This window comes from Alternaria ethzedia (assembly GCF_023757985.1).
Source record: "Alternaria ethzedia strain BMP 0044 chromosome Unknown scaffold_39, whole genome shotgun sequence".
Taxonomy (NCBI): domain Eukaryota; kingdom Fungi; phylum Ascomycota; class Dothideomycetes; order Pleosporales; family Pleosporaceae; genus Alternaria; species Alternaria ethzedia.
The window spans coordinates 101,099-118,734 of NW_026056232.1; the positions used below are offsets into that span (position 1 = coordinate 101,099).

At 54.0% G+C, this 17,636-nt stretch overlaps 6 protein-coding genes across 6 annotated transcripts; 5 read left to right on the forward strand and 1 right to left on the reverse strand.

Moving 5' to 3' along the window:
* Window positions 1–239: 239 nt before the first annotated feature.
* Window positions 240–1,322, forward strand: J4E87_009806 (uncharacterized protein; the record flags this gene model as incomplete). Its single annotated transcript, XM_049381380.1, has 1 exon — window positions 240–1,322. One exon carries the CDS (start codon window positions 240–242, stop codon window positions 1,320–1,322), a length of 1,083 nt encoding a protein of 360 aa, XP_049228874.1.
* Window positions 1,323–4,776: 3,454 nt separating this feature from the next.
* On the forward strand, window positions 4,777–6,009 carry J4E87_009807 (uncharacterized protein; the record flags this gene model as incomplete). Its single annotated transcript, XM_049381381.1, has 1 exon — window positions 4,777–6,009. One exon carries the CDS (start codon window positions 4,777–4,779, stop codon window positions 6,007–6,009), a length of 1,233 nt encoding a protein of 410 aa, XP_049228875.1.
* A 1,499-nt stretch (window positions 6,010–7,508) lies between these two features.
* J4E87_009808 (uncharacterized protein) lies at window positions 7,509–9,392 on the forward strand (the record flags this gene model as incomplete). Its single annotated transcript, XM_049381382.1, has 2 exons — window positions 7,509–8,434; window positions 8,495–9,392. The coding sequence occupies 2 exons, from the start codon at window positions 7,509–7,511 to the stop codon at window positions 9,390–9,392; spliced, it is 1,824 nt and encodes a 607-aa protein (XP_049228876.1).
* Window positions 9,393–12,380: 2,988 nt separating this feature from the next.
* On the forward strand, window positions 12,381–13,023 carry J4E87_009809 (uncharacterized protein; the record flags this gene model as incomplete). The annotated part of the gene is made up of 4 exons (XM_049381383.1): window positions 12,381–12,384; window positions 12,459–12,586; window positions 12,641–12,821; window positions 12,893–13,023. The coding sequence occupies 4 exons, from the start codon at window positions 12,381–12,383 to the stop codon at window positions 13,021–13,023; spliced, it is 444 nt and encodes a 147-aa protein (XP_049228877.1).
* A 1,496-nt stretch (window positions 13,024–14,519) lies between these two features.
* Window positions 14,520–14,792, forward strand: J4E87_009810 (uncharacterized protein; the record flags this gene model as incomplete). Its single annotated transcript, XM_049381384.1, has 2 exons — window positions 14,520–14,618; window positions 14,685–14,792. 2 exons carry the CDS (start codon window positions 14,520–14,522, stop codon window positions 14,790–14,792), a joined length of 207 nt encoding a protein of 68 aa, XP_049228878.1.
* A 402-nt stretch (window positions 14,793–15,194) lies between these two features.
* J4E87_009811 (uncharacterized protein) lies at window positions 15,195–16,025 on the reverse strand (the record flags this gene model as incomplete). Its single annotated transcript, XM_049381385.1, has 1 exon — window positions 15,195–16,025. One exon carries the CDS (start codon window positions 16,023–16,025, stop codon window positions 15,195–15,197), a length of 831 nt encoding a protein of 276 aa, XP_049228879.1.
* Window positions 16,026–17,636: the final 1,611 nt, after the last annotated feature.

Genomic DNA, 17,636 nt, shown 5'->3' on the forward strand with positions numbered 1-17,636 from the left:
GGGATCGCACTATGCGGCTGTACGCTTTTGGCGTGAAACACGAGGGTGCTCGCCCTGGGACTAGCGCGGGGAGCACTGGGTGTATTTTGCAGGCACAGAGCATCAGAGTGCTCTGGGCGGGTTGGTGCGACGCTGTGGTCGCTTGCAGCAACCCAGTCGATCATGGAAATAGAGATGATGGAGAGGGGAATAAGAATGGTGGTAGTGGTGATGGTGTTGGGGAACCACACGTTCGGTACATGGGCACAGGCCTCACGGCTGCTCAGAAAGAATACTTGACCAGCGACAGCGATCTGAGACGAGCGCTTCCTCTTGGTCCAAATCGCGATAATGGAAGCGAGATCATCTTCTTCGGTAGCACGATGCACGATGGATTGAGGGGGTATGTGTTGACTGACAAGAGTGGGGAGGACATCGACCGGAAAGCAGCGGATCAGAAGGTCGTCATGTTTGGTACCGATGTTGAGATCGAGGATACTGGCGTACCAGACATACAAACTTTCACCATAAGCGATCAGGTTGAGATCGTGAGGGATGTGAAGATCGGGAGTGAGGGGCATGTGTTGGTTTACGTTGAGCATCGTTCCGCGGCTGTGGAGTCGGTGGTGCGGGTCAAAGACTTTGCGGCTTTCCGGCGTTATCTTGAGGCCGGTGAGATGGGTGAGGGGACCGGAGTAACGGTCCTTCCTTACGAACTTGGCGGATTCCCGCTATGCGTTGGGAATGCTACGACGATGACTGCGCTAGACGCCGATGGGCACGTTTGGACGGAGACAAGGGATCCGAGGTATGAGAAGTGCTTGGGCCGACCGTATGATGGTGCTTTAGACATTGCGCCCGTGCCTTACCTTGAGATGACCTACGTCACGAAGGTGGCATCGGGCGGGTACATGAGCGCGGCCTTCAACTCGGACGGCGAACTCTTCTTATGGGGTCAGGTATGTCCTGGGTCAAATGAAGAATTGGACGTGCTGAATGGCAATCCTGAAACGAGCGCACTGGTAACGGGCATCAGTACTGATGACGTTCAAGAGGAGTTTGTCAAGTGCTTGGACGTCCGGATAGATGGTCAGGACGCAAAGGTGTATGAGGTAGCGGTTGGTCATGGCCACATCCTAGTGGCAGCCCAAACGTGTAAGACGGAAGGAAGGGTCAAAAGAGTTTTGTTCGCGGCGGGAGACAACAGCAGGGGCCAGTTGGGTCTAGCAACGGATGCGGACTTCAAGAAGAGATTTGAAGGCGTCACAGCTTTGAGGGACGAGCGAATCATTCAGCTGGCGGCGGCTGGATGGTCCACGTACGTCCTAACACTTGAAGAATAACTATCTCATATTGTCGGGCTTCAAACACCCAGAGAAGTACCAAACTAGGTATGCGGGGAGGAAGCGAAGTGTATGCAACAGTGCGCATCTGTAAGAAAACACGACATCAGCCACAGCTCAGTAAGGAAGGCCACAACCACGCGGCGACACACCACAATCATATGACACTACCCTCGTACGCTTCGCAGGTCCTGGCTCAACGTGGAATATCGGGCCCAAAGGGTCAAGCTGCCCATCCACGATATCTATCGGCGGTGGTGGAGGTGGTAACAGATTTGGCGAACCGGGCTGAACAGCGATCTGCGTAGTGACAACAATGGATCCAGCTCTGCTTTGGATAATCGGAGGAACGAGTACAGACTGAGCTGAGACCTGAGAGGCTTTGGATTGAGTCTTGGATTTGCGGGTGCTGAGGTGGATGAGCCGGCGTGGCAGAATGCAATCGAACAGAGGACGTAGATGAGGCAGACATGCTACAATGATTCCAGTACTTATCTGGGCGATTGCCCACATCAGAGTGTTGCCCATGCCGTACGTCACGTCGCCTTGGTATGCGACATCGGCGAGTGAGTCGACGCGAAAGGCACCAATGAACATGTTGCTACTCACGTTAGCCATGACTGAGAGAGGATGGTCCCTGATCGCACAACAACCCAAATGCGAATATGACCGACACAGCCACCCTGTGGGAATGGCGCAGCTTCAGATGCCAAACCACATAGTGCGGAAGACACCAGATGACCGCATCTAGGACTACTCCCAGCACCGCTATGGTGACCACGCAGGGCTTTAGTCGGAAGCAGTATCGTGGATCCTCGAAAGGTATTGTGTAGTTTTGCTTGATCGGCCGACAGTGGAGCGCGATTACCATGACAGACGCTAGTCCTAAGGCGATTGCCGCAATGGTACAGAAGTGAGCTGTGGTTTGGATTAATAAACATGTGGATACCGGATGGTGGTGGATGTGTAAGGTTTGACAATACCACCGTATCTCAACCAGCTGTACGTCCTGGTGTATAAGGTCCGAATGAAGAAGATGAGAATCGCGCATCGAGTGAAGGCTGTGCATATGGCTAGGGGAAGCCGGAAGAGCCACAGTATCTGTGAGCGTGAGCGCCCGCCTCACAGCCAGAATGTTATCCACAGCAAGAATGTCATACTATCAGCGTTCGCTTGAGATCCGCCGTGGCAGCTGTCACCATGTGTTGACGGACAAGACTAGCAGCCATCGCTTCGTCGTATTAGCAACGCAGTATGAATCGCAGACGTGGGCGACTCGCAAACAATAAACATTGCCATCACCACGTAGAGAAGGAGCTACCCGACGTGGTTAGAGAGTGCCTTCTGTAAAGGGGTCAGGCCATACCAGGGCCAACACCAAAAACGTATCGTCAATAGTCCATGGCAGTAGTCGCGTGCGCTTTGAGTAGAAGCGCGCCAGGATAAAAAGCAGAGGTAGCACCGAGAGAATGACAAGGCCCGCGATATAATTGCCGAATAGCATGGGTTGGTCGGATCGTGCCGACTCTAGGAAAAAGGACCGGCGGGGGGTGTGGTGATGGTGCCCTAGGATGCGGTCGAACGCATTACGTGAGATGGGGTGAGAATGCAAAGTTAGATGGGCGGGTAGGTGTCGCAGTAGATGGTGAGGTGGTGAGAGGTGGTGGGGGATCGAAGATGGGATTGTCGCACAATGGCATACCTCCTGCGGGGCTACTGCCGTCGAGGATGGTGAAACAATTGAAGACACAGACATGCAGGAAGGTGCCAGCGAGAAAGTGAAGCAATCCGGGAAGGCGCCGCCGTTGGGCAGGCAGCCCTTTTGGTAGCGACGGCGGCGAGGCTCGGACGGTGGCCCGGGGCGTCGTGGTTTCGCATGTCAGAGGAGTTGTTCGGGCAAATCCAGCGCACCGTGCTGATCAGGCTGCTGCATGCGCACAACTCATGAGCGCGGTGATGATGTCAATCGTGAAAAAAAAGATGCGGTGTTGATGCCCGGGCGACCAAAGCTGCATGCGGAAACAGCCCGACATGGCCAGGAAGCGACGCTTGGACGGGGGTAAGATGAGCACCAGGGCGCAGCCGAAGCCTTACAAGGCGACGAGAAAAGCAAATGAGGGGTGACTTGAGAGTTCACGAGGTTACCAGTGAGTCGCAGAGTGCAGTACAAAGTAAATTGTCGGTGCGACAGTTTCAGTCTGACAGCTGAGGCTATCGGAGGGAGGCCGCCAGTGATTACGGTATGGCAGCCACAGTCGGACCTATCGAATCCCACACGGCACCGGATATCCGACCAAATGGCATCGGCACGGAGGGTATGACTCTTCAGGACCCTGGAAATCCAACTCTATCGCGGGTTTCGTGATGCGAACGCGTTGCTCAGCCTCGGACCAGTGTCGCGTCTGCTCGAGTCGGGCCGGTTATTCTTTTTTCGGCGTACCTGCTCTAGGCCGGCGCACATTCACCCACCTCGGACAATTACGAGTGCGCCCGTGTATGCAGCGCAGGTGAGGTGTAATTCCTACATCACGACGACGCGAGGGTACATGAACCGCCGTTTACATGTACAGCAGAGTTTCGCTTGCGCGGCCAGTGCTGATCGATCGCACTTTTATCTTAGCTGCGGCCAGTCAGAGACAGATCGTCGGGCCAAACGCATCAGTGGCAGGGCTGATCAGGCCTTGGAGAAACAGCACAGCGAGGGAAAAAAGCAAGGGTAGCGTCGATCATGATCACCACGACCTCACGCAACAGGCCTCGTTTGATGTGGGTACGATGGTTCACGCAGGCTGTCGCGGCACGTCTGCGCAGGCCCTCCACCACCGCTGACAGGCTGCGAGCTTTCTCACCATCAGGCGCTCCAACGCGAACCCTCCATGGCAAAACGGAGATTCCGGTGCTTTGCCACGACGGTAGCAGACGGCGCATGACAGGCCGCACGCCCTCTCGGCCCCCATTGGGCAGCGCTGCGAAACGCCAGCGGGATCCGGCAGATGGGTGCACGCCATCCAGGGGTGCAGCATAGTTCATCCTGAGTGTGCGCTTTTCCAAGGCCGTGCAAGACCCACCCATGTCGCTGGTCGAGGGCTGTAAACGTCATGTGCCCGTACGCCTGCCTGCCAACTCGTACTTTTCGGCTTGGGCCCATAGGAGAGCATTTTCTTGTCGGGCTAGGGCTGCCTGGGGCCTGGGAAGCGAGATGGGCCACTAATGCCATCCTGACCTGATCCGTCGACCGTTTTTCTGGCTTCAAAGTAGCCTTGCCATCCGTTTTACACGCGGCAACTCTCTTTTCCTTTTGCTCCGTGGACCAGCACTGTCACAACACCCCCTGGACGTCTGCCCTCAACCTGCACTGTGTATTTAGGACTCCTCGCTCCCAGCATCGACTCACTCCGCGGCTCTGCGGCCATGAACTAGCACCTCTCCCGCTCTATCCGGACTAATATACACCATGGACTCCCACCACTCTTCGCCATCCCCTCGCAGGGCGAGCCCCCGACACAGCATGCAGAGACAAAGAAGTAACTCGTTTCCCATTGTTGAGGCTCTGGGTTGCTCAACCCCAGAGGCACTCCTTATTCTTGCTGAGGGCAGAGCCGCCGTCCGGAAACGCCGAGCTCGACGCAACCAGTCCGTCGACGACGAAGTCAACCGTCTCTTCAACCCCCAGGACCACCTCAAGTTTCTCGAAGGCCTCGCCGCGCTACCCACCCCTCAAGATCAAGAATCTCCCTTTGACGCAAAATGGTCTCACTCTCGCATGCCATCCGACGCCACGGATAACAGCACTTCGACCGTGGTCGCACATGTAAACGATGGCGAACCTCGGAATATGTCACCCACGCTAGGCGACTATTCCGCTAACCTTGCCGCTTTCATCAAGAACCAACTCAAGTCAATACCGACGTACCAATCCGACCACCGCCCCACCTCATCCCTCTCTCCCCGATCGTGTCCGGATCTATCGTTTCCTCGAGTGCCATCGTCGCCAAACCCAAATGCACGCCGCCAGACGGATGGACCCAAGGCCATCGAGATACCCCCAGTGCGACCGCCGATGAAGAGTCAATTCTCGGCGTGGAGCTCCACCGACGACGACACGGATGACGAGGCGCTTCCCCTCCCGGAGTATACCTTTTCCAGTGAACAAGGCCCCAACTCCAAGGGCAGCAACTTCACGCCGTCCATCCTAGGCTACTACGAGACCTCGCACCACAATTCGTCGTTTCTATTTTCGTCGACGCCGCTAGAGGAAGAGTCAGAGCCCACTACGGCTAAAGCCTTCAAGTTTCCTGACCCGTCAGCACTACCACGTTCCTCGCCTGAGGAAGAACACGATGATGACGAGGACGTCGCCGACTACCCCTCCTCGTCTTGCCCCTCGCAACCTCAGCTCACCTCGACGTCAGCACCTTCGTATACCTCGTCTTCGGTGTCGTCGTCGTCGTACTTTGACTGCAAGCGCCTGGCCATCACCCCGCAGATGAAGCAGGCTGTCATCGCAGCAGTCACACCACCACACCCACACAACAAGAGGCTTACTGCTGTATCGCCTTGGGAGGGCAACGCCTTCTCCAACGTGCACGACGTGTACGTTGAGTCACAGCAGCGCGTCAACGTCGACGGCATGTCCTTTGACATGCTCCGCGACCTGAACGTCTCTAGCAGGCTCACACCTTGCTGATACCATCACACCATCACTACAACTCTTTTTCCTATCTCCCTGTCTTACTAGCGTGCGCGTTCGGGGGTGTTGTTGCTGTTGCCCAAAAGCTGTGGTTCAGCCGGTCTAACCACACCCAACGGCCTATTCCTTTTGACTCTTGCTTCTTCCCTGTCTTTTGCACGCAAAATATCCCTCTTGTAATCCGGTTGTTCTCTCGGGCGTTTCACACAAGCATTTCTCATCAGACTGCTAAGCTTTTTTCCTTTGTTTGCACAAGTGTGGTGTTTCGGCTTCTCTCTCGATTTAGCACATTCGGCGCTCTTGCTTCTTTTTTCCTTCTTTCTCTACACGAACTTATCTTTTTTTCTTGTGGGGCGTACTTCTAGCACATCACGAGTGTACGCGACACACGAATTCCATTCTTTATAATTTAGGGGATGGAGGGGAAGTTCTGGAGAGCTTGTTGCAGTCCAGAGTCGTTGAGCAGGCAGGAGCAGAATGCAAGTATGACAGACTGGCAGGTGGCAGTGGATTTCGGCATAGTTTAGCTGGAGAAGGAAACAGAAGAACACACAGCATACATTTGCAACACAACTATACACACACTCGGTAGCAATACGAACACACATTTGCGCATCTACTTCATGCTTTTTCTCTATTGCTACTACTGCGTCTATTCCGGTCCTTACTGACCTTAGGATTTGAGTATGCAGGCTACATGCTTTTCTCCGCACCTTTATGCTAATATTAACCACCGAAAGCTGCTATACCGAGTACCCGGGTTAGGCCAAAAGCCATCTGGGGTCGGGCCAAAAAAGGCATGCTGGATCATGAGACGCGGCAGTCGTCGCACGAATGATTTAATCGTTTTCAAGCGGTGAAGGAAGGGGGGAGAACATGCAAGGATGGATGGGTGGGTGGCGGACGTGGGGGAGGCGGAGGCGGTGGAATTCTCTAGGTCTGGTAGCTTCCAAGACGACAGCTTCTAAGACGAGGTGATCTTCCTTCTTCCACGCTCGAGCGCGGAAGACAGAGAAGGAAGGGGGGGGGCAACATGCAAGGTCCCGCTCGTGCAGGCCGAGATCTAGATCTAGAGACGGGCTATTCTGGGTCTGGGCCGTCGCTGGTCTGGCCATGCACGAACGCCGATCAGGGTGTTTGGCTGGACGCGATGCGGCGACGTCATGTTTGATTGGTTTGCATGCCGAATTTGTTTGCGAAGGGACGCGACTGTGCCGCTTTGCAGGATGCTTTACGCGTCGCTGTCTGCATGCGCGACGAAATAGGCTGTGTGGAGGGACGTGGGATGCTTTCGGGATGTTTTCATCTTCATTGACGTTCGAAATCTTTGTGGTTGGTTGCATATAGGCCACGTTGAGGGTTATCGAGTTCTGTAACCTTGGGTTCATCAGCAGCCTCCCCACCACCACCCACTCTCACTCTCCCACATCACTCTATAAATCCCCGCCAGCAACGTCCACCAGCGGGAAACACACATACCCACCCCTCTGCGCACCATGGCAGACACCGAGCCCAGCCTCGTCGCCAGCGCCCTCGGCACCGCCGCCTACGCCTTCACAAAAGTGCAACCCCTCCTCCCCGTCTACGCCCACATGATCCTCGCCTCCCTCTTCCCCATCTACGCCGCTGCCCACGCCTCGCTCACCCGCCCCTCCACCGCCGCCAAACCCCCTAAAAAGAGTCGGAAAGACCGCCGTCGCGACGCCGCCGCCGAAGATGAAGACAGCGACTCTGAAGACGAGGAGGAGGACGAGGAGCCGGAGAACGAGATGGAAGGACTCTCACCGAGACATATTATCTTGTTCCCGCTGTTCGCGGGGATTTCGCTGGCGACATTGTATTTCTTGTTGAAGTGGCTCAAGGACCCGAGTATATTGAGTAAAGCGCTTAATGCGTATTTTGCTGTTTTTGGGTTCTTCGCTGTGACGAAGTTGGTTAGTGATGTGCTGGATATTGGGCATTCGATTATATTCCCAAGGAGACATGTGCTCGGGGGCGCGCTATACCATGTCGACGGCAAGGCAGGGAGGGCGGTTCCTGTCGCAGGCAACACCAAGGCCAGCGGGCCCATTACAAGCCCGCTCCCCGGCTTCCTCGCGCGCATACCACTTTCCGATGGAGCGAAAGAATGGCTCTGGGCGGACCGCGCGATGCCCTCCAATAAGTGGACGCTGAAGCTGTATCTTGAGCGCGCGCTGGCGGGCAAAGCTAGAGTAGGCGCGCACACGCTTGTCGGTGCTGTGGTAGCGCTGGCTACGCTCGTCTACTTCAACCTGGTGGACAAGACATGGTACCTGACCAACCTGCTTGGTTTCAGTTTCGCATATGGCAGTATCCAAGTCATCAGTCCGACGACGTTTGCGACTGGAAGTGCGATACTCGTGGGGTTGTTCTTCTACGACATCTACATGGTGTTTTTCACGTACGTACTTCTCCTCCTTCACCCATATGCACAGAACACTACTAACACCACTTCTTCCAGTCCTCTCATGGTAACAGTAGCATCCTCCCTCGACGTCCCCATCAAACTCATGTTCCCCAAACCCGGCACCGCCACCACGCCCTCGGGCAAGAACGCCGCTGCCATGCTCGGTCTAGGCGATATCATCATCCCTGGACTCATGATAGGCCTTGCACTGCGCTTCGATCTCTACCTCTTCTACCTCCGCCGCCAGAAACGCGTCTCAGCAACAACTGAAGGAGCCGAGGACACAGTCGTGAAAGCGGAGTTTACACCCCTGGCAGGCCGCTGGAGCGACCATTTCTGGACGCATTCACTCATGGGACGCCCGCTGTGGGAGTCTGCTGCACCCCAAGAAAACGAGAAAGAGGAAGCGCCGTTCACTTTTCCGAAAACGTATTTCAATGCCTCCCTCGTGGGCTATGTAGGCGGTCTGGTCGCCACGTTCGCCGCGCTGCATCTCATGAACCACGCGCAACCTGCTCTCCTCTGGCTCGTTCCAGGCGTGCTGCTCAGTCTCTGGGCGACTGCGCTTGTAAGGGGTGAAATCGCGCTGATGTGGCATTACAGCGAGGAGATTGTGGAAGAAGCGACGGAGGCGGGTAAGGAAGCGACGAAGAGGACGGGGCAGCTGTTCAAGGAGGAGGATGTCAATGCTGTTAGGAAGCCGGCGACGGGGAAGTCGAGGAGGCCCGAGAGAGAGGTTTTTTCCTTTTCTATTGAGGGGCCGAGGAGAACGGGCAAGGCTGGGGTGGTCAAAGAGGACAAGAAGAACGAGGGGAGTGTCGGTGGGAAGGGCAATGGTTCGACTGTTCACTCGACTGTGAAGAGTCAGGTTTGGACTGGTCCTGAAGCGCATAGTTCGGCGAGGGAAGAGGGCGGTGTTGAACCTGCTGGAAAGCGGCTTCGGGTCAGGTAGGCGAAGATGAGATATTTGTGAGAAAGAGAGGAATAGAGAAGGTCACGTTTGATGATTCAGTCAGTGTTGCAAGCAACGGCGTATGGGACTTTTTTGATACCCGAATTGTAAAGATCCGGGTACCAAAAAATCCCATGCACCGTTGCTCGCAACATTGACTCGATGAATTTGGAAATACGTTTGATGATACATCTTTATGCATAGCGATGGGAGTTTGGGAAAGTCGGCATATATCAGCATATACGGGTTCTGCCAAGACAATTGTGCATTCTACTTGCGCGGTCTTGTGTGCTCGCGGAACAAAACTCGACAATTATTCCTTCATCCCTCCTCCTCTCGTCTACTCGTATCTCCCTATCCTGATACCCACACTCTAACCACTTGTCGTCTTTAGAGTCTCTCTCCTTTCTCGACTTTGGTACGATTATCCCCAAACGCAGACAGTTCCCTCCGTCTCATCCGTCTCATCCGTCTCATCCACCATCATCATCATCATCATCATCATCATTTCCCACACCCCCCGCATTTCTCCCCACTGCCACCTTCCCCACGGTTGATATGTGAGCAGTGAGGACATAGCCATTCGGACATGTGCGGCATGCTGGAAGTTCGATGGGAGGGGTTTGATGCGGGAGACGGGTAGGCTGTGAGGGGCTGGATGATGCTTTTGAGGCGCACGATTTGATCGGCTTTTGAAGTCTTGCGGGAAGGGAGGGGGGTTTTGGTCATGCTGGAGTTGGTTGGTTGGATTGTTGGTTTAGAGGGTAGGTAGTGGTGCAGGTTAGGAGGGTAGAAACGATGTGTTTGCGAGGAGGAAATACATTAAGAGGGAATATGTGAAGTGGTGGACCATTGTTTGCTATAGATGGAAGCTTGATTGTGAGTGTGGCACATTGTACATATCGTCACTGCGCCACAAATCAGGGAAGCGGGAATGTGATATGGAAGAATCGGCATGCCCAGAGCATGCTTCAACACCAAACCAGAACACCTCGACCACATACCAAGACACCCCCTCTAGCAACCCACAACCTCCTCAGCCTCCACAGCAACACCCACCTTCCCCTTCAACCCCATCTCCCCCTTCAACCCCAACAAAAACCCCGTCGAAACATCCACCGCCAAGCTCTCCCTGCCAAAACACGTCACCGCGATTTCCAACTCCTTAACCGCACACAGCACCGCCATATCCAACCTCCCATGCCTCCTCCACCCCACCGCCGCATCATGCCACGCAAGCCCCAACGCCTCCCCCACCAACCCCTCCTCTTTAAGCAACCTGCACAACTCCAACGCGGCCTTCGGCACAGGCCGTCTCCACAGCTGGCGCCGCCCCGTCCGGATCCGCGCGTCCAGCACCACCATGCGCGCGCGCCGGGTATCGCTATCGGGGGTGGGGTCGCTGCACGCCGGACAGGTACATGTAAACCCGTAAGAAGATAGTTTTGCGCGCCGTGAGAGGGTGGTTTGGTAGGGTCGCTCGTAGCTTAGTTTGATTTGGGAATTTGATGCTATGGGCACGATGGCGTGGATTGTGATTTTCGCAGTGAGCGGGTTGAATGCGAAGGACGCGTTGGGGATGCAGCTGTGGTTGAAGCGCGCGGCGAGGGGGCAGATGGATGTTTTTGACCCAGTTTGCCAGGCGTTGGAGTTGAAGATGTCGATTACTCTTGCCTCTTCTTCTTCTCCATTCTCTTTCAATTTGTAGGTTTTCTGCGCGTACAGGGATAGGTACTGGGTTTTTTGCGAGTCGTCTAATGAAGCAAAAGCTGAGACTACGGCGCTGTTGCTGCGCGGTTCGGCGACGCTGAATAAGGGTGTTTCGCTAAGGATCAGCGTACCCGCGGGGATGGTCGTGGAAGCGAAACAGCCTAGTCCTTCGCCTGGTGAGGCGCGGACGGTGTATACGCTGTCCATATCGCGACTTTGTAGAGATGGGTTGTGGCCCTGTTAGTCGCGTCTCAATCTTTGGTCCGCGGTGAGAATTTCGATTGTAAGTGTATAGTTGCTGCGATAGTGCAGCTTGAGGTTAAAAGATACATTGTGTCCGATATGTGCGCGTACGATACTGTGGCGGCTGCTATGGAAGTATATGGTAATCCGAGGCAACAGTGTTTTGCAGCTTTGTGACCTTCGTGTTCGGCCGTGCCTGTCGAGATGGATGCGATCTAGCGTGGTGACGTCATGGGTACGGCTACTTTCTTCTCCTGCGCGTGAGATAAGTCATCATGTGGCGTCTTCATCGCGAAGACTGAGGTATCTCGACCGTGTGCAGATTGGATTGCGCGTAAGTCTTGATAAAGTGTCAGCATACGCGCCCAACGCGGGACGCGTCGTCAGGCCATTGCGGGCCCGCTGCTCCCTTCCGTATACTGCCGTCGTTCCTCCCTGATTGTCACAGCGGGGCTTCAAGCTCGCAACGACGAGTCATTTCTTTTGTCGCTTCCTCAAACCCGCGTCCGGTCTCTCTTCCGTCACTTCAATCCGTCCGCTCGCCTTTCCTTTCTCGTTCTCATTACACTCTCTTCGCATTGACTACTCCATCCCGCGGCGCGATGTCGGACTTCCAGGATCCCATCGACAATCGCGTCAAACGCGAGCCAAGCGACGAACCACAGGGACGCGCCGACAGCTACCCACAGACCTACCGCGGTTATGATAGCTATCATAGTAGACGTGAGCCCAGCCGTGAGCGTCAGGAACGTCCTCGCAACCGTTGGGGCGACGACATCAAACGTGAAACAAGCCGGGAGCGAGACGACCGTTCACGCAACCGCTGGGGAGATGAACGCAGACGCGAGCTTAGTCGTGACCGACATGATCAATCACGCGACCGCCGGGTCGATGATCGCAGGCGCGAGCGCAGCCGTGATCGCGAAGACCGTTCACGCGACCGTCTGGATGGTGATGATAGACGCGATTTGAGGCGCGCATTCGATGATCGACAACGCGATCGCTCAAGAGACGGCTTCAAACGTGAACCCAGCTATGAGTATGAGCGTCGTCCACGCAGTCCTTGGGGTGATCGCGATGAGGGACCGATAACCGGTCGCGATGACAGCAGAGAACGTGAATGCAGCCCTTTGACTGATGACGACGAGCATGCCGACCGGGAGGACAGCGCGAGGAGTATCAGACGCGACTTGACTAAGAACTACACCAAAGAGAACGACCCGTACTGGTACCCGGGCAAGGTATAGATCAGAGAGACAAGTTTCATAACATGTTGCATGCCTAACCACCACAAGGGAAAATACTCGCACCCTACCAAGATGCCCTCGCAGAACCCGCACGACCCCAAACCACGAAACCCGAAGCGCACCCAGAGCTGTCGCACCGAATCGCCCGGACACCGTCACCAACGTTTCGAGCGGAAGCATGAGCGTCGAGAGGACGAGAAGGAACGTCTGCTTAGAGGAGACCTTGGAAGTAAGGAGTCCTCTTGCTGCGTTTTGCTTACTCTATACGATGTATTGGCTAACCGTATTATCCTTCTACAGCCCCGCCTCCCGACGCCGGTCCCAACTGGGCGAAGAACCGTATTGCGACTTTGGAGAAGTATGCGAAGAGGACGAAGAAGAGGCACAAGAAGCATGAGAAGCGTATGCGCAAGGCGGCAGAGCAGGCTTAGGCTTGAGAAAAGAGCCAGGAGCGTGGTGACGAGTGGATATCGGAGCTGGATGTTGAGCGCGTAGAAGCGGTTCACTCAGATCATGGCTATGCTGAACTAGCAACGATATGTATTATCTCGATATACTTTTGTCGTAGCTATGGCAGACGTTGCGGGTTAACAGAACAATGTGAATGCATTTCATATCATATCGATTAAGCCGTTCATCTCTTCCTTTCCCCTTCAAATCCCGAATATATTGCAGACTACAGTAGCAAAAGAAGATTGATCTGGAAGTTTTTAAATGACTTTAACGCCTACATTGAAGAAAATGCTTTTCAAATGTACGTCCTCTATCAGAATGTATAATGCAGGTAGGTATTTGATGACTGTTATCCATTACGCGGGGTGGTCATGTAGTTATTATAGTACACTCAACCGCGACCATCTACTTAGTCTCTACCTAATTTAGCCCTTTCCATGGCCTGTGTCAGGAAATTCCTGTCGACATCCTGCACGAAACCGCTGCACTGACGATAGCAGATTGTAACCTCGATCTTGATGCGACCCTGGCTTCGTATAATCTAGGTCGTTACAACAAACTTCAAGCCTATACTTCCTGCTGTGTATCTTAACAGTACAAAAACGCGGTTGGAAAGTATCAGAAGAGACTTCCGCTTTGATCAACGTACTGGTCTTGACATACTACTAACCGCGCAGATCGCAGGTCGAACGAGCTCTTGGATATCGAGAATGGGCGTGTCCATCGTATTTCCCGTTGCCATTGCACCGATCTGCATCGTCATGCCCATCACTGTGATACCGATCCATCAGGGCGCAGTACCGTCGGCAGAATGCTTCATGTGTCGCTTTGTGCAAGGATCGTACGATGAGAACGGCGAGGAATCCAGACTTGGAAGGCAAGATGCAGTTTTGCGCGCCCAATTCTCGTTGGTTGTCGTCATCGAGGTTATTGTGCTACACCATGCGTGTCGATCGGAGATGTTCACAAGCAGCAGTCGTCGCTATGATGTCGGTTATAATGTCGCGTAGGAAGTCTGAAGTATTGAGTAGAGAAGTATCATGAGAGTTTGGAAGTTTCCCAAGCTATGTAGCAAAGCTCTCTAGGTAGGTACGCTCGGCGCACATGATGGAAGGGCAAGAGCGCTGGGGATATCGTGTTTGGTCTCTTGGGCACATCACTTCACATGCTCTTCGAAGCATGCATAACCGCCGACATATCAAAGAGCGGTGTAGACAACCCTGGCGTCTTCATTTTCGTTTCAATATACAAAGGCATGATGTTGCTGCTGTACTACATGCGCTAGCCGATGTACCCACGACCAGCTCCGCGGCAACAGCATCAGTGATCAAGAAAGCCCCCCAAGACAACGATATGAAAGCACGCTCTCGCACCCAGATAATTGAGTCATTGCAATCATCAAACGGTACAACACATTCATCATCAATCTTTACAAAATCGACTACTTCAAGCTTCCATCACCTCATTTCCCACCATGTCGGGTAACAACAACAACTCCGGCAACACCGGCGGTGGCTCCAAGGGCTCTACTCCAATGACTCAGGGCGATGCGAGTAGGATTCAGTCTGGTCAAGTAAGTCTATCACGTCTCGTCGAGCCACACGCTTTTCCCGACGCTAACATATCCTTCTTTGTTTAGGCCAAGAGCGGCGGCGACATGTCTTCCGGTGGCTTCGCTGCTCGCGCCCAGGGCGCCGGAGACCGCAACGCCAACGCTGGCCAGCAGAGCGGCGGCACCAAGAAGTGAGATATCATTCGAGGCACACTCTAGGAACGACTCAAGACGGAACGGAAAGGACTTTCATTGAGGGAGGGCTTACTGTATGCATTCAGAGTGTCTACACGACAGCTTTGATCGGGAGTAGATAGAAAACAATGTGAATGCATTCATACAATGACCGAACGAGTCGTCAACCGCGTTACATGCTACAATAGTAAGATAGGTGTGATTTGCAGGTTTACAAAGGGCCTTCACGTGTACAATAACGCTGGGTCTTCTTATATGCACATTATTCATTGCTATGTCGTCCTCAGACTCCGCTTATCCGCGACTGACCGCCTAACCTCTATTTAATGTAGTCTTGTCCATGTATCCTGTAGACGCCATTGCAGCCTTCAGACCACGACTTCTTCTCCTACCATTCACAACTTAGATGTACTGAACAGTGACCTGCGAGCCGCTGTTGATAGTAACATCAGTGTAAACAGTGCTACCCTGCTTAAGATCAATAATAGTAGCACCGCTCAACCCATCCGTTCCACCAGTGCTCAGGCTAGCACTTGCCTGCGTAAAGACAACAGTACCAAAGTTGCTCAGCGCAACCAAGCTACCTCCCGACTCAAAGTCCTCCACAATCCACTCTGCGTTCTGACGGCACAGAACGGAGCCACTGGGTGCGCTAAGCGTCTGGCTGACCTTCTTTCCCGTGCTCACGTTAGTGAGTGACACCGTACCCTTGGTGGTGGAGGTAGCGACAATGTCGACTTGGATGACGTTGCCGGCCTTGACGGCGAAGTTGCTGAAGTCGTAGGCGTAGTCGGGGTACCACTCGTACCAGGCGTCGTAAGATACAGCGCCAGAGCTGCTGACGGTGAAGTCAATACCTGCTTGAAGCAGACCGCTGCCGCAGGTATCTCCGTCAATACCGACCCAGGCTGAAGAAGACTCGGTTCCACCAGAGCCAACGTGCTTGGGGGTAGGTACGGTGAAACGTCCAGTGGCTGACTTGAAGTAGCCGGAGGAGGGTGTCTCGAGGACGGCACCGGACCAGTTGGAGGAGTAGTCAACGTGGGCGGTGGTGTTGTCGACATCTGCGACGAACTTGGCGTTCTCCTTTGCGGCCGTGCCGACCAGAATCATAGGCTGGGTCCTGTGACGGCGACTGCCATCAGCACGGGATTGAACGCGCTCGGCGAGGGAGGAGGGACGGGCCAGAACGGAGCCGGTGACGGCGGCGAGGATAGCGATCGAAAGCTTCATATTGAACGATGGGACGAACTTGAAGAACTGAAGATGAAGTTGAAGCGAGGGAAGAGGTTGAGAGTAGAACGATAGACTGCTGAAGCGATTGCTGCGTTGATGAGTGCAGTGTTACCAGCGGTGCTCAACACTCTTTATATACTTCCCAGCTCGAACTCGTACTTCATGTCGTATACCTCTAGGCATACTCATTATACGATGGCGCGATGGTCCAGATCCAACACTTGATGATACCTTCCTAATACCTACTGGTCAGGCGCATAGCTATCCAGCTGGATTCGCCCTCATGCTGGACTGGAAAGCGGCTCACAAGATCCATCAGGTCGAACGCCGAGATACGAGTTACTGATTGGTAGCCCAGGTCGTTTGGTGAGGGCCTCTTCACCAAGAGATCGGCGAATTACCGGACTGAACAGGGGTATGAGTGGACAGTCCCGCTTGTGTGTTGACTCGGTAGGTATCAGAAGACCCTGATAAGTGATTTTCCTGGTATATGGGACGAAGTCCGCCTATCACATCACAGTCACTTCGACCACATGTGCGTGAAAATGTCCGACTTCGTGGTTGTCGTGCTTGCATCGTCAGGTTCTCCTGCCTTTTTGGGACAACGCCCGAACGCTCTCTTGCAGATTCGACAGCGAAAGCGAAAGAGGTGGTGGGAGATGCGATGCTCGACCGTATTGCGAGATCTTTGGAGATGCCGCATGCTCTTCGTGTCGAAGTAGATCTGATCTCCCTGAGTTCCTCATAATTTCCATCAGCCCTACTGCGCGATGGCATTTCTCACTGCACCTCGGCTCTCGACCACATCGAGTTTCGAAATCGCTACTGTCCAAAGACCCTATGCAACAACGGAAAGCTCCCATAGCGTAGATATGCCGGATAAATTAACTGCAGCAGAAGCTTGTCGTTGCTTATCAGTTGGCGTGTGACTTGGCAAGGATTGGTGTGGTGGTGCTAGTACGGGATAGGAAGTTCGTGATAGGTGTTGCCCGGCGCGCACACCTGAAGGGTAGTAAGCTTTCCATCTGCCAAGTTAGCTTGCGAAAGCTTGTTCGCGGCGCAATGCTTGAGTTGAGAAGGTGTGATGGTTGGTGTTGAAGGATGGTTCGAAATAGACAGGAGGAAGGCCCGAGCGGAATGACCCGTGGACATTGCGCGCATGGGTTCGGCTAGACCTCGGCATGAAAAGTCGGTTGCACAAACAGCCGGACTGCGACGTCGTTGCAACGCCATTAACAACAGGATTCTTGAGATGATTATGAGGACGGCATCCCAGAATGCAGTGGAAGATGACAAGAGGCTGAGTCGCGTTACTGCATACATTGTTGCTGTACGCCAACAATGGACACGTGTAGAAAGCAATGTATACTTCGACTTGGGATGTGAACACGTACTTCCTGTAATATGGAGTTCTTGTCAGCGTCTACGGGAAAATTGACTCAGCTGTTTCGCATCAAGAATGCCATGGCTGCGAGCGTGCGGCGTAGCAACTGCGGCGTCAGCCGCCTCAGGAACGCTGCCTGATCCTCAGCTGCACTTTGCTAAGTACCTACCCAAGTATCAACCCATCCAGACTCTTTTTGGACAGCAGCCTCGGTCATTCGGATA